This window comes from Myotis myotis, unplaced genomic scaffold (assembly GCF_014108235.1).
Source record: "Myotis myotis isolate mMyoMyo1 unplaced genomic scaffold, mMyoMyo1.p scaffold_m19_p_1, whole genome shotgun sequence".
NCBI classification, from domain to species: domain Eukaryota; kingdom Metazoa; phylum Chordata; class Mammalia; order Chiroptera; family Vespertilionidae; genus Myotis; species Myotis myotis.
This window is the reverse complement of record NW_023416313.1, coordinates 82,259,170-82,285,700: the sequence shown is the minus strand read 5'-3', so window position 1 is coordinate 82,285,700 and position 26,531 is coordinate 82,259,170. Positions and strand designations below refer to the sequence as shown.

Here is a 26,531-nt window from a genome sequence, read left to right as displayed (position 1 = left end):
AAGTACTGCAAACACGTAACCATAGAGGGCCAGTTAATAAGTGAACAATCAGAAAACGGGTCACCAAAAGTAGAAAGTGAAGTAAAACAGAGATGCCTCCAAATGGCAAAGAGGTCACTAATGTTGTGCAATGAATGAAAGTACAGCACTCGTCACACAATGTTTGGACAGAACTGAGGAATGACGTCACCCTGGGCATCCGTCATCTTGCCTACGAGGTCTGTAAACCCCAGTCAGACTGTGCACTCAACTCCTAGTCTGTCCCACTGCAGGAAGCTGACAGGTTGGTCTGGGTGGGAGGCACTGGCGTGGATGAAGAGGAAATGCCTACCTGCTGGGCCAGCTTCCACAGCCTGTGGGGCTACAGCAGCAGGAGGTGGGGAACAAGAGAAAGGAGAGAACACCAGGCCAACAGAAACCAAAAACAAACGACACACAACAGACACAGAAACAAAACAACCCAATAATAAAAAACGGGATTAAGAAGAGGAAGGGGGAGGGAGGAGAATGCAACAAGCGGGGAACAAAGTAAAAGAAGATCAAAATCAATGTCAAATATGGAAATTGTTAAAATCAATCACTATACCATTAAAGGCTAAAAAAAAAATCTTAAAAAGATGCCAACATATCCACAAAGCAACAGAATAAAGTAATAGGTGACTGCCATGGACACATAGATGTAAGTACTTTTCTTCCTTCCTTTCTTTCTTTCTTTTTTAATCACATAAGGTTCAGTGGTAGTACTGGGTCGTAAAATTTCATGGTACCTTTTTAAAGTTTCCTTTCTTTTCAGAGAGAAGTAAGGAGTATGAATTATAAAGCTGAGTGTTCCTCACTGAAACAGTTCCAAGTTTCCTATCACAGTAATGAAGGGAACCTGGAAGCTTTTACATCTAAACTTCTCACCTACAAGATTAGGTACAAGAAAGAGGCCAAAGGACTTCTGCAGCATGAAAGGACCAAACACCAGGACCCCAGGCTCACAGGTGATCTACTCAGCATCCTGTGCCAGTTCCTCATGCCTGCTGACCCCGAAGACACCTCCTTCCATTTTCTTTTCACCTTCCGTGATTTTGGTACCCATCTCTACCCCTATTAAATTATCCATACTGGCATCGTGGTAAAACTCCAGAAAGCAGCAATTCAGGCCAAGTCCTTTGATACAATCTGTTTTTCCCAGAAATGCAGGATGGGTGGAAGTCATCCCGTGGCCCCTGGACTGATGCCGCTGCTGTGCCTGTATGGCCCCACCGAGCCCTCTCCCTACAGTCACAGTACCAGGCGGATTCCAGAGGTGACAAGGGCAGCAATACAACAGTTGTCTTAACTTGGTGATAAACAAAGCCAGATGAAGAAACTACCACTACTCAACTAGGAAGTGAGTCTATAAAAAAACCAATGGTTCCAGAAGTAAAATGATGATCTGACCTCCTCTCTGTTCCTCCCTTCGTGCTGGTAACTATGGCTACTGCTTTCTCTCAGCACCTTTATGTTTAGGAAACAGGCAGGACTCGAAGATGGCGAAGAACAGGGCCAGTGAAGGTGCATGCACTTGGAAGGCAAGGAGGACTTTTACTGTATCTCTTCACGATAAATGCAGTGGTTTAAAATAGTGTCCTTTGTGATTCCTCAAACTTTAAATATTAATTGGAACAAAAGTCAGTATTCTCTCTATATTATCTAATTCATAACTTTTGTTATATGGCTCAAGGTTATATCTTGAAAAAATACATATGTTTAGGAACTAATTTCCTAACTTCCAGATGTGTGGAGGAAACATACACAGCCACTGGAACAAGACCATCTACTCCATTGTCAAGGGTACTTGGAGATGGAGACAGGGAGTTAACATGTAGGTGTTTCCAAATTTCAAAAACCCTAAGGTATAACAATCTGAGATCGCAAGATACATATTAGGAGTGCTTATTTAGCAAAATCTTTGCTAAGGAATGCAAGCCAGGTATTCTTTCTTTTTTTAAAAAATATATATATTTTATTGATTTTTTACAGAGAGGAAGGGAGATAAGAGAGTTAGAAACATCGATGGGAGAGAAACATCGATCAGCTGCCTCCTACACATCTCCTACTGGGGATGTGCCCGCAACCCAGGTACATGGCCTTGACCGGAATCGAACCCGGGACCTTTCAGTCCGCAGGTCGACGCTCTATCCACTGAGCCAAGCCGGTTTCGGCCTGGGAGGTTTTCTTTAAATGAGGAGATCCTAATGCATAGAACTGTTCCCAAGCACTTAAAGATCATCAAAGACTTGAAGAAAGGACCAGAAGGAAAGTAAAGGAAAGACAAGGAAAATGAGTAACAGCCCGTGGAAGAAAAACAAATGGTCAATAAATACACTGTTTTTTCTTGGTTTTTTTTTTTGTGTGTGTGTGTGTGTGTGTGTGTGTGTGTGATTTTTTTTTTTTTAGAGAGAATGGAAGGGAGGGAGGAGAAGGAAGGGAGAGAGAGAAGGAGGGAAAGGGGGAGGGAGAGAGACATCGATGAGAGAGAGAGAAACATTGATTGGATGCCTCCTGAACATATCCCCACCTGGGATTGAACCCACAACCCAGGTATGTGCCCTGATTGGGAATCAAACCCATAACCTTCTTGGTATATAGGTTGATACTCCAATCAACTGAGTCAGAGCTGTGTCTTTATTTTTAAATTCAGTTTGTTGAAAAAAAAAATGGTAAACTCAGTTTGTTGTAGGCTATGTATAGCTGGATATTGCTCTTTAAGAATCCAACCTCATGGAGTGGATTACTGATGTTAAGATGTTTAAATCTATCTTATGCATTTCTAAAAACATTCATTCCATCTATTTTTCCTCCTTTTTTTAGCCTTCTTTTATATTGAATATATTTTAATAGATCCATTTTATGTCCTCTGTAGGTGTGTTAGCTTTAACTTTTAAAAAGTTTGAATTTAGTGGTTATTAAGGCATATATTTTCAATATATCGCAGTCTATATGGTATAAGAACCTTACAATAGTATAGATAGTATACTTCTACTTCTCCCCTCTCAACCTCTAGGAAGTTTTCATACAGTAAGGCTTTTTCATGTTATAAATTGCACAATATATTACGGGTTTTATGAAAGTAGTCAGCTACCTTCTAAAGAGATTTAAATAACAAGAAAAAAATATTGCAAGTTGACCTATGCAGTTACCATTTCCAGCATTACTTGTGCAGACCTAGATTTCAATCTAGTATCATTTCTCTTTTGTCTAAAGGATTTCTGTTCATATTTCTCACTGTGTGGGTCTGCTGGCAGTAAATTCACAGCGTTTGTGAGGCTAAAAAGTTTTTTATTTAGCCTTTGCTCTTCAAAAATATTTCCACTGAATATAAAATTCTAGGTTGCCAATATTTTTCTCTCAGTATTTATAGAAAGTTCTCTGCTTTCTTCTTTCTTACATCATTTTTGATAAAGAATTTTAAGTCATCCTCATCTTTGTTCCTGTGTAACTTGATTTTTTTCTTGGCTGTTTTTAAGACTTTCCTTGTATCATTGGTTTTGAGCAACTTAATTGATCACTGTCCTTCATGTTATGTTAGAGGTAGCTGAGCGCTGGGATTTGTAGGTTTATAGTTTGATCAAATTTGAATATTTCTTCATGTACTTTTTCTGAAATCCCCTTGTTCCTCTTTTTTTTGGGGGGGGGGGGACTCCAATTATATGTATATTAAGTCCCTTGTAGTTTTCCATTTCTTAAAATTATTTTTTCTATGTTTTATTTTGGAGAGTTTCTATTGCTATGTGTTCAAGTTCACTAATCTTTTCTTCTGTTGTTGATTTCATCCAGTATATTTTTCATCTTACATATTATAGTTTTCACTTCTATAAGTTCAATTTCAGCTTTTTTCCTTTTCAACATTCTGTTTCTTCTTAACTTTTGAATATCTGAAATATGGTTAAAATAACTCTTTTATTGTCCTTGGACCCAAAATCTGTATCTGTGTCAGTTTTGTTCAGTTTTGATTGGTATTTACCTGCTTCCTGGTATGCCTGGTAATTTTTGATAGGATGTCAGACATTATAATTTGACTTTGTTGGGTGCTGGATATATTTGTATTCCTATAAATTCTTAAAAAAATTCTTACTATTTATTGGTTTGAGAGAGAGAGAGGAAGGAACGGATGGAGGGAGGGAGGAAAGAAAAGGGAGGGAAGGCGGGGGGAAAGGAGGGAAGAAAAAAGGGAGGGAGAGATTTGTTATTTCATTTATTTATGCATTCACTGGTTGATTCTTGTATGTGCCCTGACTGGGGATAGAATCTGCAACTTTGGTGAATCAGGGTGATGCGCTAACCAACTGAGCTACCAAGTCAGGGCATTCCTGTAAATTCTTGAGCTTTGTTCCACATCAAATTACTTGGAAAGAGCTTGATCCTCAAGGTTCTTCTTTTTCTTTTTTTTATTCTTTATTGTTGAAAGTATTACACGTTTCCTTTTCCCCCCATTGACCTCTCCCAGCCCACTCCCACTGCCCATGTAGTTCTTCCTTTTAAGGTTGTTCAGGTGGGCCCAGAGCGGTGCTCTTGTGGCTGATGAGATTTTCAGTCTGACTGGGAGGAAGAAGCACTACTCCCTTGAAGCCTTTGGCTGGTTCTGTCCCGGCTTTGGTTAGTTCCTTATATAAAATGATGCTTTAATCGGGGTATGCTGGCTGGTGTTCACCTGGATACGTGGGGAGGTCCTCTGTGGACACGTGGGGAGGGTCTCTCCGGCACCCTGTTCTGTGGGCGGTAGCAGCCCTCAGCTCCATCTCCTCCGCTCAAGGAGCACACGGGGCCCTGCCTCGGTTCCACTCCCTGCACCGTAGTTCACACACTCTCTCAAGGCCGCAATCTGAGGAAGTCACAGGGGAAGCTTGTCTCTCAGGGATCTGTTTCGTGCTGCCAGGGGTCCAGAGTCTTCTTTATATACCTGTCTACTCTTTGCTTCAGAAGAGAGAGCAAATCTGGTCCCTGCTGCTTCATCTTGGCTAATCAGGAATCTCGATTTCTAAGACTTGAACTTGTTCCCTCCCTCCTTATCTGTCAGATGTCTCTAGGTATAATTTGCATGCAATAAAATTTACCCTTAGGTGTACAAGTTGATTTTGTCAAGTGTATACAGTCATATAACCAGTTTCACAGTCAAGACAGAAAGTTTTCATCACTTCAAAAGTCCTGTACTGCCGCTTTGCAGTAATCTGACTCTTGTGCCTCCAGCTTTGCCTCAGGAACCTTACATGGTATGCAGACTTCTGTGTCTGGCTTCCTTCACTCAGCAAACTGTTCCTGAGAGACTTCCATGCTGCTCCCCGTAGGAGCCGTCTACTCCCTGCCATGACCAAAGAGCATTCCACTGCCCGGGCAGACGACTCCTGCCCTTCAGCCTCAGTTAGTGGACTCCAAGCTGTTCCTAACTCTTGACGATTATGAACAGGCTGCTATAAACCTGTGTAGGCCCCTGAGAGAACACACCTTTTCATCTCGTGGGTAAACACCCAGGAATGGAATTGCTAGGTCACAGGGTAAGTCCATGTTCAACTGCACAAGAAACGGACACACTGCTCTCCAAAGCAGCTGTGCCAGCCCAACAGCCAAGTCCAAGGCTCCAAGACTGCCCCCATCCTCGCCAGCACTTGACACCATTAGTCTGTCTCTTCTTTGTCTAACAGTCAGTATTGCTAGAAGTTTATCAAACTTACTAAATTTGATGAAGACTCAACTTTTTCCTTCTTGATTTCCCCCATTCATCTACTTTCTATTTCATTCATTCATACATTTATTTTTATTTTTTCTTCAAAGGGAGGGAAAACTTGGCTTGTTTGTTAGGCTGGACTGTGGTGGTCCATGCCATGAATTGGCAAACTGACTAAAGAAACCCCTGAGCCAAAAAAAAAAAAAAAAAAAAAAGAAGGCCCCCCTGTTGCTGCAATCTTCCAGGAACACAGCCACGCCCACTCATTCACATTTCATGTTTCTGCGTCCAGCTCGGACACCAGAGCTGGGTCTGTGTGATGAGACCCTATGGTCGCAGGCCAAGCTCTTTACTCTCTGGTCCACAGAACGACATGAAATCACGGCTGTTTCTGTGGATGCTGCTGAGGTTAAAGAACAAAGGAGAAGCTCGGACACTTCTATTCTTGGTTCAAGGCTGAAAACTTTCAATAACTGGTAAGGAATCACTTGGTCATGTGCCAAGAGATTACCCAAACCAAAGTGAACATGTGGTGTAAAGCTTGTGAGCTCACCATGTGCTGGACATCTGATCATAGTCTACTAGGCCCCTAAACTCTCCCGGGGCTATTTCCAAAGTTTCTGAAGGTTCAGATGGAAAGGCATACTTAGCACCTGGCCGCACCAACCAAGTGCTTGCAAGTGGTAATGGCCAGTGCCCAGCACACATCAGACACCCAAATGTACGGAGGAATGAGTGAGTACGCCCCTCCTTTCCTCTCCCTTCCGTCCATGGCGGTGAACGTTCAATCTAGTCTACAGCTTGCAGAATATCCATGGTAAAATGGTCATTACCCAGAAACCCTGGACCTGGAAACTAGTCTCAGTAACTGCTGAGGCTTCATTTGTTCTCTTTGAACTGAGGGTGGATGTATTATTGGTTAGTAAACGTTACATTATCAAGTTTGTTTGTTTTGGGGGGGGAGTGGTAATGATGTTTAAGAATGGGATGAAGAGCCCAGCCGGTGTGGCTTGGTGGTTAAGTGTCAACCTATGAACCCGGAGGTCATGGTTTGATTCTCAGTCAGGACATATGCCTGGGTTGCAGGCTCAATCCCCAGTAGGGGGCATGCAGGAGGCAGCCAATCAATGATTCTCTCTCAGCATTGACGTTTCTCTCTCCCTCTCTCCCTTTCTCTCTGAAATCAATAAAAACGTATTTAAAAAAAACGAATGGCATGAAGAGTACGTGTTAATGTTGGGCAGCCAACAGGATGAGCTGAAGTAACCACTGGTCATTCACTTCTGGTCACCAAGCATCTGAACCCTCTTTCTGTATTTGGGGGACCTCCTCCACTTTAGGAACCTGGCTGCATACGAGAGCCTCTGTCCCTCCATAGTAACTAAAAATATCCAGTGCTCTCCTTCCCAGCTTTCCTGGAAGCCAGCCTGTGGGTAGGTAACCAAGCCTGCTGATTAGTTGCATCCACGCATAGCACAAGGGAACACGCTCTTGTCCTTGGCAGTGGGGTGTCCGTGACGGGGGCCAGGCTGCAGATGTGCTCATGGTGGTGCCTGGCCAGCTGGTTGGTGGTACAGATCCCCAGCTGCACAGTCCTAAACCTGGCCCTTAGCGCCTCCGTGCTTCTGAGGGCACACCAATGACAGCATGACAGATTCCTGCTCATTTCAGTTGCCAGAAGGTTCCTGCTGCCTACCAGGTGGAATGACTGACACGCTGGGTGATTAAGAATAGGGGGCCCACGGTCCCCAGTGTCAGTTTTCATGATCTGGGACAACGTACACCAGTGGGAGAAGCTGTGACAGTTTCAGCTGAGTGTGACCAATCCCCTGGAGCATAAACGCCCAGCAGCACCTGGTTCACTTTCACGTCCCCCTTCTAGAAGCAGTGGAGGGGAGAGGAATCGAGAGCCCAAATTAACGGAAGTCTTACTAAGACTATTCATTTCATTTTGAGAATTACTAAAGATTTACATCGCCCTCTGAGCCTCCGATTTTTTCAACAATCAATGGGTCTACCTCTCCTCAGCAGAATGGCCGTCTCTCTCTTTCATTGTATGAATTTCAAGATTTAAGGTTTACTGTTACTATTGATTTACAGTGGGGTCTTGACTTACGAGTGTCCCGACTAATGAGTTTTTTGAGACACCAGCTGTCTCTCCGCTGATTTTTTGCATTGAGTTGCTAGAGTAATGTGAGTTAACGAGCTCCTTAATGAGCTCGGTCTCGGAACGAATTAAACTCGTAAGTCAAGGCCCCACTGTATTTCTACACAGCTATTCACAATAAAACTTTCCTTTCAGATAAACGAATCGTTATTTTTCTACAAAATAACAAAGTTTCTGTGTCAGGTGGCTTAAAGGTTTTCCCTAATAGAGCAAACAATGAAATCTGTTTTGGAAAACAGAAGACCCCATTTCCCCCTCCCTTCCGCGGGTGAGCAGGATGCTAATTTTTCTGTTACAATGAAGTAAATTTCTAAATCTAATAGAACCAAAGACCTTTCAGCTTATACTCTGAGAAGAGTAATTGTGGCTACAGGCAGAGGTTAATAAACTAGTGACACTTCTTAAGAGGACTAAGGGAAATTTATGTTAAAGCCAATTAAACTCAGAAGTTATTAATGTGATCTTTCTAATGTCCACTTTTGTCATAAATCCAACCAACTGAAATCGTTTTAAATTAAAGTCATTTTTTAACAGCTAAAGATGCTGGGAAATGCCATTCCTACGTTTAACAAATGGCTCGTACTTCTACATTTTTCTTCTGCAGAGTCTACAGCATACCAATAGTTCAGGAAAAGTCAAAGTCATCCACACGGCGTTAGGAGTCCATTCCTAAAGCCCTGACATGGAATTCCATGTCAAAATAATTGATGTGGCCATTCCTGTCTCAAAATGATACCTGGGCAAACAAGTCACTCAGTTTCCAAAATTCAAGAGCTGAAAAAACAGCTTCACAGACATTGCCACCATTTTCTACTTACTTTTCTATCTTTAAGAGTGTCTAAATTTTTATATTTGCCCATTTGTGTACCTGGCAATATTTGTCATTTTTCATAAATTTTGCTTATTTGAAACACACACCAGGGTTTCACATAACAGCACGAGAGCAGGTGCCATGAAGTCATGGCAGCACTGCTCTGGGCTTGGGCACAAAGCCGCTCCTGGTGGGTGTCCCCTGCCCCCCCACACCCCGCTCCGCGCCAACAGTGCCAGCAGAGGGAAGCCCGCTTTTCACAGCACATCCCGCACAGGGATGTGTGTCTTTCGAACTATTCCATTTAGCTCACACAGAAACAGGAATTTTGATTTAAAATGTTAGAGGAAAGGAAACAGTTAAAAACAGAAGACAGGCCCTAACCGATTTGGCTCAGTGGATAGAGCGTCAGCCTTCGGACTGAAGGGTCCCAGGTTCGATTCTGGCCAAGGGCATGTACCTTGGTTGCGGGCACATCCCCAGTGGGGGGTGTGCAAGAGGCAGCTGATCGAGGTTTCTCTCTCATCAATGTTTCCAACTCTCTATCCCTCTCTCTTCCTCTCTGTAAAAAATTAATAAAATATATTTAAACAAACAAACAAAAAAAAACCCCAGAAGACAGGCTACTCTGCCTGCACACAGTTCAATTTTGCAAAAACGGAAGTTTACAGAGCTGTTATTTCATTGGATACTCACAAGTAGAATTGGCACCTAACAAAGCTGCAAAATGCTGGATTTGTTGAAAGCACTGGCTGCCTGGCTTCTATAGTCTGCGAGCAGGGAGACCATGTTCTGTGGCTGCTTAGCTCCCTGCTTTGTCCATCAGGAAAGCTTCACTTCGCTTCTCTGAGCCTGTTTCTCCCATTGTACAATGAAATGACTGAACTCCCCCTCCATGAGCTGTGGGGATAGACACTAGATGCTGCCTAGAACTGAAGGGTCCAATACACTTGTTAAAGAACAGGTTTTTTTTTGGCTGAGCGTGAATGCCTTTTTTTTTTTTCTTTCTTCAATAGTGCAGCCTGGACCTGCTATCTGAGATGCCAATGCTGCGGGAAGCCTGAAGAGCGCTACACCCTGCTTTCCGCTCACAAGGAAGTGTGACAGGTGACACGGTGGACGTCCGCTTGCTGAGCTTCACCCTGTGCTTCATTCCCGAGAAAATTCAGTGCTGCCATGAACCCCCTTCACACAGGAGGCCTGTCTGAAGGGTTATTCTCTCATGTGAGTCGGGTTTGCAGGAGCAGGGACTGCACTCAGGACTTCCAAGAAATGGATTCACTTCAAGAAGTGACTGACTTTGGGAGACACCGAGTTCTCCAACAGCTTTTCACAGAGCACAGGGCGGAAGTGGGGTAGATAAGTTTTTATAAAACGTGCTAGAAAGTATAAAGTGGGAGAGACAATGGGCCACGGGAAGTCGACGGAAGAAGATACGTCCAGCTGCAGGGATGGGAAAGGAGACCTGGAAAAGAAGCGGTGTCCGCCACATGACGATGGCGGCAGCCCATTTCAGGGCCAGAACAGCGGGTCGGGGTGTCAGGAAGTGAAAGCACGAATGACTCTACGGCAGACACTGTTGTTTCATATCAGATTGTTAAGAGGGGAAGAGAAGCTTGAGGTTGGATCGTGAAAGGTTTGGGTGCCATCAATGAAGACTATTCTTCAAAGCAAAATGAAAAAACACACCCTAATTTATCTCTGTATAGCTTTACATTCTCATGTGTCAGATACGCTTCATTCTCAGTCATGGAAACATGTGAGTTGTTTCACTCTGCCTTTCCCCGACCAGGGAACCCTCTGGAAGGTGGTACCCACAGACCTCACACAACACTGCCAGAGACCACAGCCTGTAAACTAACTCCGCATCCCCTGGATGTGGCTCCGTTCCTCGTTGGACAGAGGTCGAGACGCCTCCCTTCTAACAGGCTGCCCCTGCTAAAACTCCTGGAGCCAAACTGCAGGCCCACTGAGTAAGGAGGACAGACAATCCGACTGAGAAAACAATACTGTCAAAAACAACAAATCGACTGGAAACAAATACATCCATTCACCGATTTCACATATATTAGCAGCTGCTGCTCCAAAGGGAAAACCCTGTATATTTTTCTTTTTTATTTTTTTTTCCCGGCTGTAAGAACTTGCAGCTTATCAGCTGACAAGGCCAACTTTATTTCCCTTTATTTTTTTTTTTGTTGTTTAAAGTATTACAAATAGTAGTACATATGTCTCCTTTTTGTTTTCCAGTTGATCTTCCCCCAGCCTCCCCTCGCCCCCCCCCCCACATGCCCTAAACCCCCTGCCCCCAGTGTCTTGCGTCCATTGGTTATGCTTATATGCATGCATACAAGTCGTTCGGTTGATCTCTTACCTCCCCCCAACCCTCCCCAGCCTTCTTGCTGTAGTTTGACAGTCTGTTCGATGCTGCTCTGCCTCTGTATCTATTCTTTTTCATCAGTTTATAATGTTCTTTATTATCCATAAATGAGTGAGCTCATGTGGTATTTTTCTTTCACTGACTGACTTATTTCACTTAGCATAATGCTCTCCAGGTTCATCCATGCTGTTGCAAATGGTAAGAATTCCTTCCTTTTTATAGCACCATAGTAATTCATTGTGTAGATGTACCACAGTTTTCTAGTTCACTCATCTGCTGATGGGCATTTAGGCTGTTTCCAAATCTTAGCTATTGTAAATTGTGCTGCTATGAACATAGGGGTGCATATATCCTTTCTGATTGGTGTTTCTGTTTTCTTAGGATATATTCCTAGAAGTGGGATCACTGGGTCAAATGGCAGTTCCATTTTTAATTTTTTGAAGAAATGCCATACTCTTTTCCACAGTGGCTGCAGCAGTCTGCATTCCCACCAGCAGTGAAGTGTATATTTTTCAACGGCTTTAAATATTCAGGTACAGAGTTTGGAATATTTTAGCCTTTTGTGTTTATTATTATTATTATTTACATTAAGGGATTAATGATCTCTGGATAGATGAAATTATGAGTATTATTTGTTGATTGGCTAACCTGTATTTTTGGTATTACTTTTGAAAACATTTATTATGCACCAGACCCCTTAGAAGTACACGGGGAGCAAGAGACATGGGATTTCTGCCCTCAGACCTGGGCTATGACTGAGATTGTTCTTTTAATATCCATTCAGCAGAGGTAATTTTTCCATTATTTTTGTTTCTTCCTGCTTCATGTTTCCTTGAGGCTTCTGATTGGAGTTGACACAGCAGCTACTAAGAACGGCTCTAATTCGGTCACACCAGCTGTAGTGTGCTGGCTGATTCTGAGTGACAGTAGGACTGAATGACGGTGCCCACCCACAGGGGCAAAACAAAATAACAGCTGGCTCTGTGTGTGTGGTGCCATCATCACACATTTCTAACTTCTGAAAGATCAGAACAGAAAGTGGACATTTCGCTGACCAGCCTCAAGGCTTTGCACTCCCTGCCACCTGTGCCTGAATTCTGCACTTGGTTCACGTCACAGGGCACTCGGCAGCCACGTCACCTCCTAGAGAAGCCTCCTTGGCCACCCTCCCTAAAACTGCCTCCTGTGTGTCCAAGCCATTCTTCACCCTCTCACGCTGTTTATTTTGACTAAAAATATTTTCTTCACTTTCTCAAAAAAATTATCTGTGTTTTTACTGCCCTTCTCACTGATTACGAGGAAATGTTCAATGAGGACAAGAACTTGGTTGTGAGTTCTTAGAGAGACTTAGAGGGGACTTAGAGAGAGTGGGTGGGCAGTGAGTAGAGGCCAGGGTGACTTGTGTCAACTGGTCTTCGTTCCAGCACCTGCTGTGAGTCAAGCCTTTATTGTTTTAAGATGTTTGACGAACAAACTCTGCAACTGAGCCTGTCCTGGGTGAAGTTGTGGGCAGGGCCCAGGGGAGAACATTCCTACACCACTTTCCCTTCCTTTCTCTCAGGCCTCCCGACCTGGCACAGTGTTCGCCACGGACTGGGCCTCACGTGAGTTCCGGAAGAGAAAGGAGTAGTGGAGATACTCGGCAGCGGACTAATAAAGAAAGAAAATAAGTATATGTTTTTTAGCGGTGGTTAATGCAAGGCTACCTTAGGAGGGCGGCCTCACGCCTATGCCACAGAAGTGCAGTTGTGATTGTTATTTCTAAATTGCCACCATAGCAGCAAACTGCCAAACCTGCTTCATGTTTGGAATTCTTCCTGCAGAAATCACTGTCTACATACACAAGACTAAGTACTTCAAAAGACAAGATTTCTTGCCACAATGAAACATTTGTCTAGTGCCTAGCCTTTAGAAAGCCCAACTGCAGACAAACAGTGCTCCTGTTACAAAAGTTAAAAGGTCCCAGGAATGCTAATTATGAACAACTAGAGGCCCGTTGCACGAAGAGATTCGCGCAGTAGGCCTTCCCTTCCCCTGGCTGCCGGCACTGGGGATTCCTCTGGTATCCGGGACCCAAGCCTTCGCTGTTCCGGCTGGAGCCTTCCGTTTTTGCTCTTCCGGCCAGAGCCTTCAGTCTTCGCTCCACCACTTCGCTCATACATATGCAAATTAACCACCATCTTTGTTGGGTTAATTTGCATACTCTCCTGATTGGCTGAGCATAGCAGAGAGACGGTCAATTTACATGTTTGTCTATTACTAGGTAAGACGGTTACTGACAAAATACAGAATTAAAACAATAAGAAGGAAGAAACACTGTGCACCAATCACATCTTCTAAACATAGCTAAGCGTCAGTCAAGGGAAGTAGGGTGAGCCTGAGCACGTGTTGCCCACCTGTCATTAACAGCGACTCTGTCACCCCAGTACGGATGGCATCAAAAAAACTCACCTGCAAGCAAATGGCCAGGTTCACTCGACAGCCAAACGAGGTGCTAACTGCCCGCGGATGGAGGCCCAGGTCTTTGAACAGTTTTGAGAAGGACTGGGTGAGTGCTATTCGAGGCCGTTCTTCTGCCACCACCACACACGTCCGCACGCGGGACAAGTCCAGTCCTCGTGCCTAGAAACAACAGCAGCGGTAAGAGATCAGCCTTCCAAGTGCATAGGTGTGTGACCTCCGGAACCAGGCCCATCCACACAGCAGATGTCCATTTCCAGGGTCGAAAGGTTCCACGCTATTAATTGAAACAGTCTAGGACAGGGGTGGGCAAACTTTTTGACTCGAGGGCCACAATGGGTTCTTAAACTGGACTCAGAAGAAGGAGCTGCGGCCATGTTTCCCGATGTTGCCATGTTAACACTGCTGCTGGTGAAGGAGTGGAGGGGAGAGCAAGAGAACCCTCCGCTCTTTCGGCTCCGCGGGCCGGATAGAACAGCCGAACGGGCCGGATCCGGCTCGCGGGCCGTAGTTTGCCCACGGCTGGTCTAGGATGTGTAAAAAAAAATCAATCACATAGATAACAGATTATCAAGGATGTAGTTACAAACATGCTTTAAATAACAGCAAGAAGCAACAGCAAGAGTGAGGAGGAGAAAGGTTGAGGAGAAGCAAGGTCCTGGACAAAATAAAGGACAGGGTTTGGGGAAGAAAGGGAGCATTTGTAAAGATTCCTACAGGTACGGATGCACAGGAACTGGAGAGAAATGAGTAAACTTTTTAAAAAATTGGCTTTAGAGAGAGAGGAAGGGAAGAGAGGGAGGGAGGGAGGGAGAGAGGGAGGGAAGAGAGAAAGAGAGAGAAACATGGATGTGAGAAACATGAATGTGAGAGAGAAACATCAATTGGCTGCCTCCTGTACGCTCCCTGATTGGGGATCGAACCCAAAACCTGGATATGTGCCCTGACGGAGAATTGAACCTTCGACCCTTAGGTGCACAGGTCGATGCTCCAACCGAGCCACACTGGCCAGGGTGAGAAAACCTATTCTAATACAAGAATTCTAATACAAGAATGGAAAACGGAATGTTTGGGCAAAAGACATTTTATGTCCCATAAGAGATAAAATCTCTTATCAAGGGCATCTCTGTTTCTAAGGTCTGCACACCTCTGTTCTGCACCAAATCAGTCAGCTGAGCAAAACAGCGAAGCTCAGAGGAGGAGGAATCTAGTGAGTCAGCACACACTGGGGCCTCGTGAAAGCGAGGGGCTGCGCTTGCCATGAGGTGACTGGTGTGTCTGAGAACAATCGCCACAAGCAGACCCATCCGTCCTTGAAGCACCTGCAAGGATGTAGTTACACGAAGAGAGAGAGAAAGAGAGAGAGAGAGAGCGCGTGCAAGTTGGGTACAGGGAGAGCTCACAGGGATCCGGAACCGAAGACGGAAACACACAAGATAGCGCTGACACTGACAGTATACAGCAGTGATGGCGAACCTTTTGAGCTCGGCGTGTTAGCATTTTGAAAAACCCTAACTTAGCTCTGGTGCTGTGTCACATATAGAAATTTTTTGATATTTGCAACCATAGTAAAACAAAGATTTGTATTTTTGATATTTATTTCATATATTTAAATGCCATTTAACAAAGAAAATCAACCAAAAAAATGAGTTCGCATGTCACCTCTGACACGTGTGTCATAGGTTCACCATCACTGGTATACAGACATGATTTTATACACATACAGGTACACAGGAAACGGTAAAATCTCAGTAATACGAATGATTTACACATGTATGGACTGGGAGACAATGCAGCCTGGGGTTTGAAATGTGGACCTGGAGTCACAGAGTCGAAATTTAGCTCCAAATTTTATTAAATGCAAGAACTTGGAAAGGGTGCTTAATTTCTCTGTCACTTAAATTTCCTCATTTTTTAAATGAAGTCAAGGATGGATTTTATTTCAGAGAGCTGTTGTAAAGGTTAAATAAATCAATATGTAAAGTGCTTAGAAATCATTCAATTATGATATTATTTCACTTTGGTTATTTATGCAGCTACAGAGAAATTTTGATGAAGTGCACTCATTCATTTCATAATGTAATACAGGTGGACATGAGTAATAATTATGTTTTATAAATTGTTTTCCTGCATAAATATATAACTTCAAGTAATTACACATTTATTTATGTAACTTATTATCAAAATTATCTTGCATTTTATTTTCCTGTTCAATTCTAATACATTAAGTCTAAAAAAGAAAACAAAACTCAGGAAAAGCAATTGTATTGCTTTACTAATTTGTATGTGCACACATGCACAAAGGATACTCTGGATTTATACATAGCAACCCACACATCTGGGCATGGAAGCAGTACATAGTAGTTGGAAGGAATATAAATTAAAACTAGTTACTTGGATAAAGGCTACTTAATTTACTATGACAATATTTTTGTTGAAATGTCCTTGATTTAAATAGAGGGAAATGCTATTATTGTCACACACACACACACACACACACACACACACACACACACCACTGTTCACTTAATTGTGAAAATGGATTTTGGTTAGGATCGATTGAGACCTATAAATCAGGGTCTTCAAGGGAAATAAAACTAGCAGCACAATTCAAACTGATGACTTGAATACCAGGGTCAGAATAAAATGAACCGGACTGAAGAACTGAATTTACCAACAAATGAGAAAGCAATTCAGGACCTTCAAGAAGACCTAATGGAATTAATGACATCAGTGACACACACTGGCACTCTTTGTGGCAGTGCCGAAATAGTCATGTCATAAGACGAGGCTTGCGTGTGAAAACAAATTTGTGAGCCTCGACTTCTGTGAAGGGTTATTTTAACTTCCCCAAACCCTGCCCACGCCCTTGGACACTGCTTTCCTAGGACCCAGGAAATGCCCTCCAGGCCCTGCGGGGTCGGTGCGGGCTGCTTACCTTGAGGGATTCTGTCTGTGAGCCCAGCCCCTTGGTACAGAGTTCCATCACCGAATAGGAGCAAAAGGTATCGCGGACTTTGTACTGACTGACGGCAAGAAGCCACAAGGCGGGGTTGGTTTCCAGCTCTGAAGGCGGGATGAGGATGGACTGGTGCCCAGAGTACACGCTGCAGAGAGAAACGGAGAGGTCAGCGAGGACGCGGAAGAGGGGCCAACGCCAACCTGTGCCTGAGAAACGCCCGAAGTCCACGTGCCAGAGGGGGACAGTCACAGCCACTCTACTCCTAGGCACTTGGAAGCATGAAACGAAAGCCTGCTCATGAACACACTCTGAAAGCACAAAAGAACCCGAGAGTTATGATCCAGCGTTCCTGCCCTGGTGAGCACGCATTGGAAACAGCCGTGACGCTGCGGAGTTTCTCAAAGCCGGTACAAAGGCAAGCGGGGTCTCCTTCCCGGCAGGAAGCATAGAATTGGAATTTGGTAGAAGGCCTGGAAGTCTAGAACAGGAGTTAGCAAACCACAGTGCTGCCTGTTTTTGTAAATGAAGTCGTACTGGGACTCGGCCACCCGGGGGTATAACATGGCCCACACCGGCGTTGCACCAACCCGCCCAGATACTTGTTGAGAAAAAGCACGCCTACGGCTGGTGTAGGAAACTGACACCCAGAGTCAATGAAAGGAAATCAGCACAATTAGACAAAGCTTGTCACTCAATTTTTAAGGTTTGAAATTTTGCTTCAGAATAAACCAAACAGAACAAAGGAAAAAGGTGTCTTCTTTCATTTTACCTTTAGATTAGAGAATGTATTTAGGGAAATGCTAGACTACATATTTTGATCTGTCATCAATTGGTGGGGCAAGTGAAGCTTTAAAATACTGAATTATTTGTCTAATCTACATTTCTAATGGTTTTACTTTTTTAGTTTATGACTGTAAATCAATGTGAATAGATATCATGCACTATAATAAAATACCCTAGATAAATCCCCTTCTAAGATTTAAGTAAAAGGGATTTTCTAGGTACAAAATTCTGATAGATAAAAGAGCACATTAAGCCTCAACTGCTATGTCATGATCTAAAGCCAATTCTTCTTGAATGAAGTCAATCTGACATTAAAATTTTCAAAATTGTTTACAATAGAATCAAAGTAGTTAAAAAAGAAAAGTAAGGAAATTAGGTTGGCTTGCAAAATCTACTTTAAACAGGGCCCTTAGAAGAAAAACTATTCTTCAGGGCATTTGGGGGCAAGTTTCTTTTCTTTCTTCGTTCCTCTATTCCAAAGTTTCATTTACTTTCGTCAAAAGGAAAGACAGCAAATGACCTTTCCTGTGATCTTTTCAAAGGGTTGAATCATCTGAGAGTTGTCCCCAGGAAATTAATTTAGGTAATTCAAGATCACTTTATATTAAGGGTATTTATGAGATCAAATAACATGCCAACAAACACATCGACATCACAAAATACTGACATGGGCCGGCAAGTCTTGTTTCTTACTTCTGGGGCATACCGTATTATTCTTAAAATAGCCTTCCAAGGATTTTATACTTGGGTCTGAAGACAAAGATTTCCTTATCTCCAGGGGCCAACAGATGCTGCCCCCCCCCGCCTCCCCCCCCCTTCCGCCCCCCAATACTCACAGAGGTCTTAGGGCTATCTTTGAAGACTTATAGTCTTTTTCCCCAGGGGCAGTGAGAGCTAAGAGACACAGCAACACTCTCCTCTCTCCCACTAAGACCCTGTTCCCAGAGGTGGGGCGCCTCTGAGAACACTGACAATAAGCAGAAGGGAATTCCCACCACTGACTGTTGGAAGCTGTTATTTTGTTTTGCTCCTGTGGGTGGGCACCGTCATTCAGTCCTACTCTGTCAGCTGCCACACAGGGTGGCAGAATCAGCCAGCACACTACAGCTGGTGTGACTGAATTAGAGCCATTCTTAGTAGCTACTGTGTCAACTCCAATCAGAAGCCTCAAGGAAGCATGAAGCAGGAAGAAATAAAAATAACGGAAAAATTACCTCTGCTGAATGGATATTAAAAGAACAATCTCAGGGCCCAAAGTGGGATCATGTACCAGGTCAAAGATCTAAAGTGTAAGATCTAATGTGCAGGCCTAAATCTAACAAGCCCGCACATCATGCCTCTCCTAAATCATAGTTACCCACCAGGAAGCACGCATCCTACCTCTTTGAGAGATGATGCGGCAAATTTTTGTTAACACCAAATGTTGTTCAACCCACCACACCTTAGGTTACCCTGCGTGCTTTTATCGCAGCTGCTCCTTCACACCTAGGCCCATTTCATCTTCAGTGCTAGCACCAAACATGTTTGATGGCCTTGAGCCTCATGTCTTAGGGAAGTAAGATGAAGGGGAAATCTTAGGATGATATTCCTATTATAACAATCTATCATTTCCGTATTGTTCCCAGCATCTCATTTCGTAAATGCTAGCGCATAAGGAGATCCAAAACGAAGAAAATTAAATACAAATCACCTACTACCTTCCTCAAGAATTTCTATCAGGAGAAATGATTGGCTTGATCAGAAGCATTAGCATATGAAAGGGCAATAGTGTGGTGTGTGATATTATGCTTGGCTAGAGAATGTCATGTATACTTGTGAAAATGAATAGGACAGAAGTCAACATAAATAGGACAGAAGTCAACATTAAGAAGAAAACATAGGACAAGCAGAAAACTTGATTCATAAATATCCTACTTGCCCTTTCCTTGCCCAGTCCAAAAAATGATGATTGTTTCATTTATTAACCAATGTTAATAATTATTAACCAATGTTAATGATTACTTGGCACTGGCTATAAATACCTCCGTGGGAAAAAACAAACCTACTTAACACCAGATTGCTTATAATGAATATTTTCTGAGAACTTCGGAATGAAAACTAGTTTCAGTGGTTCTCAACCTTCTGGCCCTTTAAATACAGTTCCTCATGTTGTGACCCAACCATAGAATTATTTTTGTTGCTACTTCATAACTGTAATGTTGCTACTGTTATGAATCGTAATGTAAATATCTGATATGCAGGATGGTCTTAGGCGACCCCTGTGAAAGGGTCGTTCGACCGCCAAAGGGGTCGCAACCTACAGGTTGAGAACCACTGGTTTAGATCTTAACTTCAAAAAGAACAAAATGATTAAAAAGACAGTTTGGGGATATTTCTCCCTGCCTGTGGCCCATCTTTTCATTCTCCTGGTTTTTTTTGCAGAGCAGATACTATTAATTTTAATGGATCCCAGCCTATCAATTCTTTCTTTCATGCTTTGTATTTTTTGGTGTCATATCTAAAAAGTCATCACCAAACCCCATCATCTAGGTTTTCTCTAGGAGTTTTATAATTTTATCTTTCACAATTAGGTCTCTGATCCACTTGAGCTAATTTTTGTGAAGGCTGTGAGTTCTGAGTCTAGGTTCATGTTTTTAGATGTGGATCTCCAGTTGTTCCTGCACTGTTTGTGGAAAAGACTATGTGTGCTCCACTGTGTTGCCTTGCTCCTGTGTTAAAGATGGGGTAATGATATTTATGTGGGTCTGCTTCTGGGTTCTCTACACCACCAAGAGTGAACCCTAAGGTCAAAGTTGGGCTCTGGGTGATGATGATGTGTCAACATAGGTTCCTAGGTTACAAAAAAATGTACCACCTGGTGGGAGATGTTGATAATGAAGGAGGCAGTGCACATGCGGGCCAGGGGATGAAGGGACTCGCTCTGTACCTTACACTCAATTTTGCTATGAACCTACCTAATAAAGTCTATTTGGGAAAATATAAATAAAAACATGGCTGACCAGGAGAGAAAAAAAAGACATTTTGGTAACTAATATAAATGTGTAATTAAATGATTTCAGATTATGAACCTGAAAAGACATACAAACAACTGAAAACTATCACGACTTGGGCACTATGAGCAAGGCAGCCACTCAGCTCACTGGGACCCACATCACCTTGTGGGTCACATGGGCGAGCCTCCCCCTGACAGGCTGGTGTCTGTACTATGCATGCCAGTCAATCCAATGGTAGGCTGTTTTCTGTTTGCTTGTTTGTTTTTTAAAGACAGCTTTGTGCGAGGCCAGCGTGGCTCAGTGGTTGAGCATCGACCTATGAAACAGGAGATCATGATTTGATTCCTGGTTAGGGCACATGCCTCGGTTGTGGGCTCGATCCCCAGTAGAGGGCATGCAGAAGGCAGCTGATCAATGATTCTCTCTCATCACTGATGTTTCTATCTCTCTCCCTCTCTGAAATACATAAAAAATATTTAAAATAAAAATAAGACACTTTTGTTTAGCTATAATTCGCATACCATGAAATCCACCCATTTTAAGCATCGCCTTAAATGAAGTGTAGTAAATTGCAGAGTTGCATAATTATCACTACGATGCAGTTCTAGGACATTCCATCACCTTAAAGGTAGGCTTGTGTCCATTTGTAGTCAATCCTGTTTCAAACTCTCGCCACAATCATCATTCTCCTTTCTGTCTCTATAGATTTGCCTTTTCTGAACACTTCATGTAAATGGAATCAGGACACAATCATATCATGTGTGGCCGTTGGGGTCTGGCTGTTTTCACTCAGCACAGTGTGGGTGAAGTTTATCCGTGTGGCAGCTGTACTCCATTGTATGAATGTGACGAACACTGCTTATTATACACTCACCAGTCAGTGGGCATTTGGATTGTTGGCCTCTTTTACTTTAAACAAAGCCTGATGTGAACGCTTCCAGTGTCGAGTCTTTGTGTGGACATGGTTTCCTCTCTCTCCCATAAATGCCTAGGAGTGGAACTGCTGGGTCGTATGGTACATTTGTTTACCTTTTAAGACTATGCAAACTGTGGTTTCATCATTTTATTCCCATCAATGATGTAGGAGAATTCCATTTCTGTATACCCTTGGTTACCTTTGCTTTACAGTATAGTTTTGAAATCAGGAAATATAAGTCTTCCACTTTATTTTGTCTTTCAGGTTATAGCTCTTCTAATGGGTGCGAAGTGATATCTCAAAGGTTTTCATTTGCATTTCCCTAATATATGTGAGGCATATTTTCATGTGCTTATTGGTCATTCGTGTATTTTGGTGAAATGTCTGTTCAAATCTGCTGCCTATTTTTAAATCATGTTGCATATTAATGAGTTTTAGGAATCTGTATATATCTGGTTAGAAGGACTTTATCAGATAGACGATTTGCAAATATTTTTCCCCAGTCTGTAGCTTGTCTTTTCACTTTCTTTCTCTCTCTCTTCTTTTAGACGTTTTTAACTTTTTTTAATTACTGATTTTAGAGAGAGGAAGATGGGAGGAAGGGGAGAGAGAGAGAGAGAGAGAGAGAGAGAGAGAGAGAGAGAGAGAGAGACTGACTGATGAGAGAGAGAGAACACTGACCGGCTCCGGGGAGAACTCCACAGCCTGGTACGTGTCCTGTGGTGGACAGGATGATGCTCCAGCCAACTGAGCCTCAACAGCCAGGGCTTTTTCACTTTCCCAATGGTGTCTTTTCATGTGCAAAAGTTTTAAATTTTGTTGGAGTCTAATTTATCAGTATTTTTAAATGTACCTTTGATATCTTACCTAAGAACCCTTTGCCTAACCTAGTATTAGAAATATTTACTTATATGCTTTTTTCTTACAGTTTTATAGTTTTGCTCTAAACTATAAGGTCTATGATCTACTTGGAGCTGATTTATGTGCATGATGTTAGGTATAAGTGTAACCTTTTTGCACGTGGATGTCCACTTTTCCCAGCATCATTTGTGGAAAAGACAATCCTTTCCCCATTGAGTTGCCTTGGCTCCTTTGTTGGAAAATCAAATGACCACACTTATTTTCTGGGCTCTCGATTCTATTTCGTGGATTATTTTATATATCTACATCTATATTTTTATGCCAGTACCACACTGTCATGGTTACAACAGTAAGTGTTGAAATTGGGAAGTCTGAGTTTTCCAACTTTGTTATTCTATTCCAAAATTGTTTTGGGTCCTTTATTTATATTTTATGATCATGTCATTTTTGGCACACACCCCATCCCCCGACCCCCCCCCCCCAAAAAAAAAAAAAAACCCAACAAAAACCTGCTAAGGTGTTACACTGGACAGGTGTTACACTGAATCTTTTGACCAATTTGGGGCTTCTAATTAGTGAATATAAAATCTCTGACATGTTTTTTAAAACATGCGTGATCTTATAAAAATATTTTCAAACAAGTCTATTATGTCAGTGATTTTCAGATAAACAACCTTCTAGCTGAAGGAAACTTTTGGATGAAGATATACAGAAAGCTATTTGTATCAAATTGAAAACAATGCTGAAACAATCACAACGTTAAAGTTCCAAGTAAAGTAAAAATAATTTTTTCTCCCTTGAATCATTGGAGAGTGAGCCACTGACCTGATGCCCCCCAACCCCAAATACTTTAGGGGATATTTCCAACAAACATGTATATTTTCCTCCACAAGCCAATCAAGGCATCAAAATCTAACTGATACATTTCTTCCCTCTAAGCCTCAGACCCTACTCCCGTTCTGCCTGTTGTCTCACTGATATCTGATGACGAAGGGGGCAGTGAGGCTGTCGGCCCTGTCTAGACGGGCCCTTCGGTGCTTCCCCCACCCTGTGACAGTGGCATTCATGAAGATGACAGGCCGCTGTGCTGTCACATGTCCCTCAGTTTGAGTGCCTGATGTCCCCAGGATTAGCTTCAGGTGAAGCACGTTCGATGCAGTTTTCCTCACTGCAAGGCTCCCAGTGACACACAGGTGCTGGTCCCAGTGTGGGCAAGGTTCACCTTGATCTCTTGGTTCAGGCTTCTCCACTGTGAAATTCTCTCCTCTCCTTATAATTGGTAGCTGCCTGGTGGACAGCTCCCATGTAGATCCTTGTTCCTCACTGAGCTTTCAATCTGTTCACCTATTTATACCTGAATGGTCAGATAATTTCCCATTGTATTCGAAGTGTTATAATCTATTACAGTCTTTACTTGGGTGCTCAGATTGCCCCTGTTTGGCCAGCGGGCACCGCTTTAAGCTGGCTCCTTGGTCCTTTTGGCATTTCCCCCTTGTTCTGTGAGCACTTCCTTCCTGTCCCAGTCTTGAAATCAGCCATTTCTCAAAGGAGCCCTAGCTTCTTTCAGAGGAAAATGGAACATACAATGTTTATGGATGCTGTGCATTCTCACTGCTGTTCAGTGGCTGCTCCCAGGCCCAGTTTTTAAAGCAAGTCCACTGGGATCTGTTTCTATAGAGCAGTGGTCGGCAAACTCATTAGTCAACAGAGCCAAATATCAAATCAACAGTACGACTGAAGTTTCTTTTGAGAGCCAAATTTTTTAAACTTAAACTATATAGGTAAGTACACTGTTATTAATTTAATTAGGGTATCCTAAGGCTTAGGAAGAGCCACACTCAAGGGGCCAAAGAGCCACATGTGGCTCGCGAGCCGCAGTTTGCCGACCACAGCTATAGAGGATTTCAGAATGAAGAGGTTCACAGCTGTTACGCATTGATTTTCCACGTTGCAGGGGCCATCAACAGAACACTGATTTCGTGACTTCTGAGTGAATTTGCAGGGAGGACGTTCATTAAGGAAAGGGTTGTTGCGACCCTGTTTGCACAATTCCTTTAAAGACACTCCCACCCTGCTATTTGTGATGCCCATCAGGGACGTCCCCTTCAAAAGCATCTTCTCTGTTGCTTGGATGGGATTGTCTTGGTGACCCTACAAGCCCAGGAGGCACTCCACTCACGGGCTTCAGCTTAACCTTTGCCAAGTGGCATACGGACAGTTGTCCTAAAAGGTCAGTAGGACAAGCTTCCTGCTCAGTTGGCCTAACATGTTTAAGGTCACCTTGGCCCTCCTGTTGGGATGGTATATTCTGAACTATTTCCCAAGAAAAAGTTACCCACAATGCTACTGCATTTGAGATGGGGGCAAAAATCATTAACATTTTTTATTGTTTAATTCTATATGCTTCATCAAAAAAGTTTAATTGTCCTAATTAGAATGCCAGTGTTTTTAAAAAACATAGGATTGGACTTTAATCCAACCTATTACTATTAAATATTATGAAGGCACTAAGATCATTGTTTTAGAAGAGTGTTTAAAAACATGAAAAAAATGTCTACTATAGACTATTAAGAAACCGCCCCCCCTCCCCCCCCCCGGAAATTATGACTGATTTCATACAGTAGCATCTCCGTTTTATAAATATGTTGCTGTACATTTACAAAATTGTATATGTCACTTGAAGGGTTATGGGTGAAATCACGTGGTGTTTGGTGTTTGCTTTAAAATATCCCATGTGAAAAAGGGACGGTAGAAAGGGAAGATGGATGGAGCAACATGGATGACAAGCTGGTCCATGGCAGCTGGATGGTGGGCACTGGCGTTTACTGCAGCACTCTTTATATACTCACAGATGTTAATGATAAAAGGTGCTATGCTGCGTTAGAAAATAAGCTCTCAAAGGCTACATGCCAAGTGCTAATTGTTACTATTTCTTGGTATCACTAGGTGGTATGATTATCGAAGCTTTATTTTCTTCTTTATAGTATTTTGTATTTTTTAAAGTTTCTACAAGGAACATATATGTATAATCTGTAAATACCTGGCAGGAGCTTGGGCTCGGGCTGTCCCTCAGTGGCAGGTCCCCTCCCCGCCGCCCCCCCAACATCACCTGCATCAGCGGGGAGCCTGAAGGAGGAGAGCAACTGCCACACCAGCTGATTTAATCCAAATCCCAGGCCAGGGATTTTGCTAGGATTTAAAAGCGAAAGAAGCAAGCCTGAGGCCTGGGAGTGCTCTGCTTGGGAAACCATGGGTCCCTGACAAACAGCTCTCAGAATGTCCCCAGAGGCCACCGTCTCTGTTTCAGCAAACTTCACGGAGACCGACTGGTTCAGACACCTCAGGATGACACCATGACAGCCTGGCTGAGCAGGGGCAGAGCAGGGACCGAGAGCAAGAGAAGGTATGGGATTTACTTATTCTTTTAAAGATATTAAAGGGACACTCACCTGCAGAGGCACCACAGGACAAACCCAAGTCCACAGTAAGGGTCCAAGCAGATGGCCACTTCTCTAGAGGGGTAGAGCTCACACTGCAGCTTAATGGATCGGCAGAAGGCACTGGTGGCTGCGTGACACATCTGCAAGACAGCAGGGCCCACTGAGTGCACGGAGCTCGACACCAGTGCCCAGAGTGATTCAGGGCAGGGGACAGTGGTGACCGAGCTTCGGCTTTGTGAGGAGGGCGTGGGCTGCTATCTTCTCATTAGGCTTCCCGTTTTTCATGAGAAAATCACACACACATGATTTTCATGTCCCTAGGATCTAATAACTCTAGTAATTGAAGTCCCCATGTCTTACATTTGCATAGCAGGTTAGTCCACAGGTTCCTCTGCCACCCCATGTGGGCTGTGAACTAGGCAGGGAGATGTCACCACTCACTCCCTTCTCTGGGCAGGGACTACACCTTATTCACATCCATCTCAGGCCCAACAGAGCACTGCTAGGGGACATGGGGCCAGCACAGCATGTGGGATGAACCAGCCCCAACTCAGGGAGGCTCAGAGAAGGTGCATTTGCTGAAGGGCACACATCTGAGCTGGAATCAGAGCCCTGTGCAGTGAGACGCGGCTGCTGTACCATGTGACAGCAGCCAACATTCACTCTCAGCCCACTGGCAAGGGACAGGCACGGGCCTCTCCAATCCTGGGAGCAGTCCCACTACGGTCAGTATAGAATGTGAATTATTGTAAAATATATCTAATAAATCAACTGTCTCACAGAAACTTTCTAGTGAACCAGAGGCCTCAAGCTAACGGGAAGTGCTGTGTTCCCCAGAGTGGGACTGTGAGAGCATCACAATAAGGCAGGAAACCCAGGGAAATGCTGTGACAGAAGCCAGGCCTGGGGGCTCCTTCCACTGTGACCTTATGGGGAGAAGCCCTGCCCTGAAGGTTTCACTGCGGGTATTTGATTGAATCATCCAAGGTAACACAGATTACTCTAGAACGTAAGTAGTTCTTTTTAGCATGCTTTTAAAGCCACAATATTTATTTAAGAAAAGAAAAAA

The 26,531-nt window shown here is 43.3% G+C and overlaps 1 protein-coding gene across 2 annotated transcripts in view; it reads right to left on the bottom strand.

Moving 5' to 3' along the window:
• The window catches only part of DIP2C (disco interacting protein 2 homolog C), a 384,021-nt gene that overhangs the window by 25,672 nt on the left and 331,818 nt on the right, over positions 1-26,531 (bottom strand). For both annotated transcript variants that reach the window (XM_036342747.1, XM_036342757.1), the window contains 3 exons: positions 25,472-25,602; positions 16,446-16,614; positions 13,499-13,669 (listed from right to left, as the gene is read on the bottom strand). In XM_036342747.1, the coding sequence (XP_036198640.1) occupies positions 13,499-13,669; positions 16,446-16,614; positions 25,472-25,602 (471 nt within the window). The remainder of the gene's footprint in view (positions 1-13,498; positions 13,670-16,445; positions 16,615-25,471; positions 25,603-26,531) is intronic.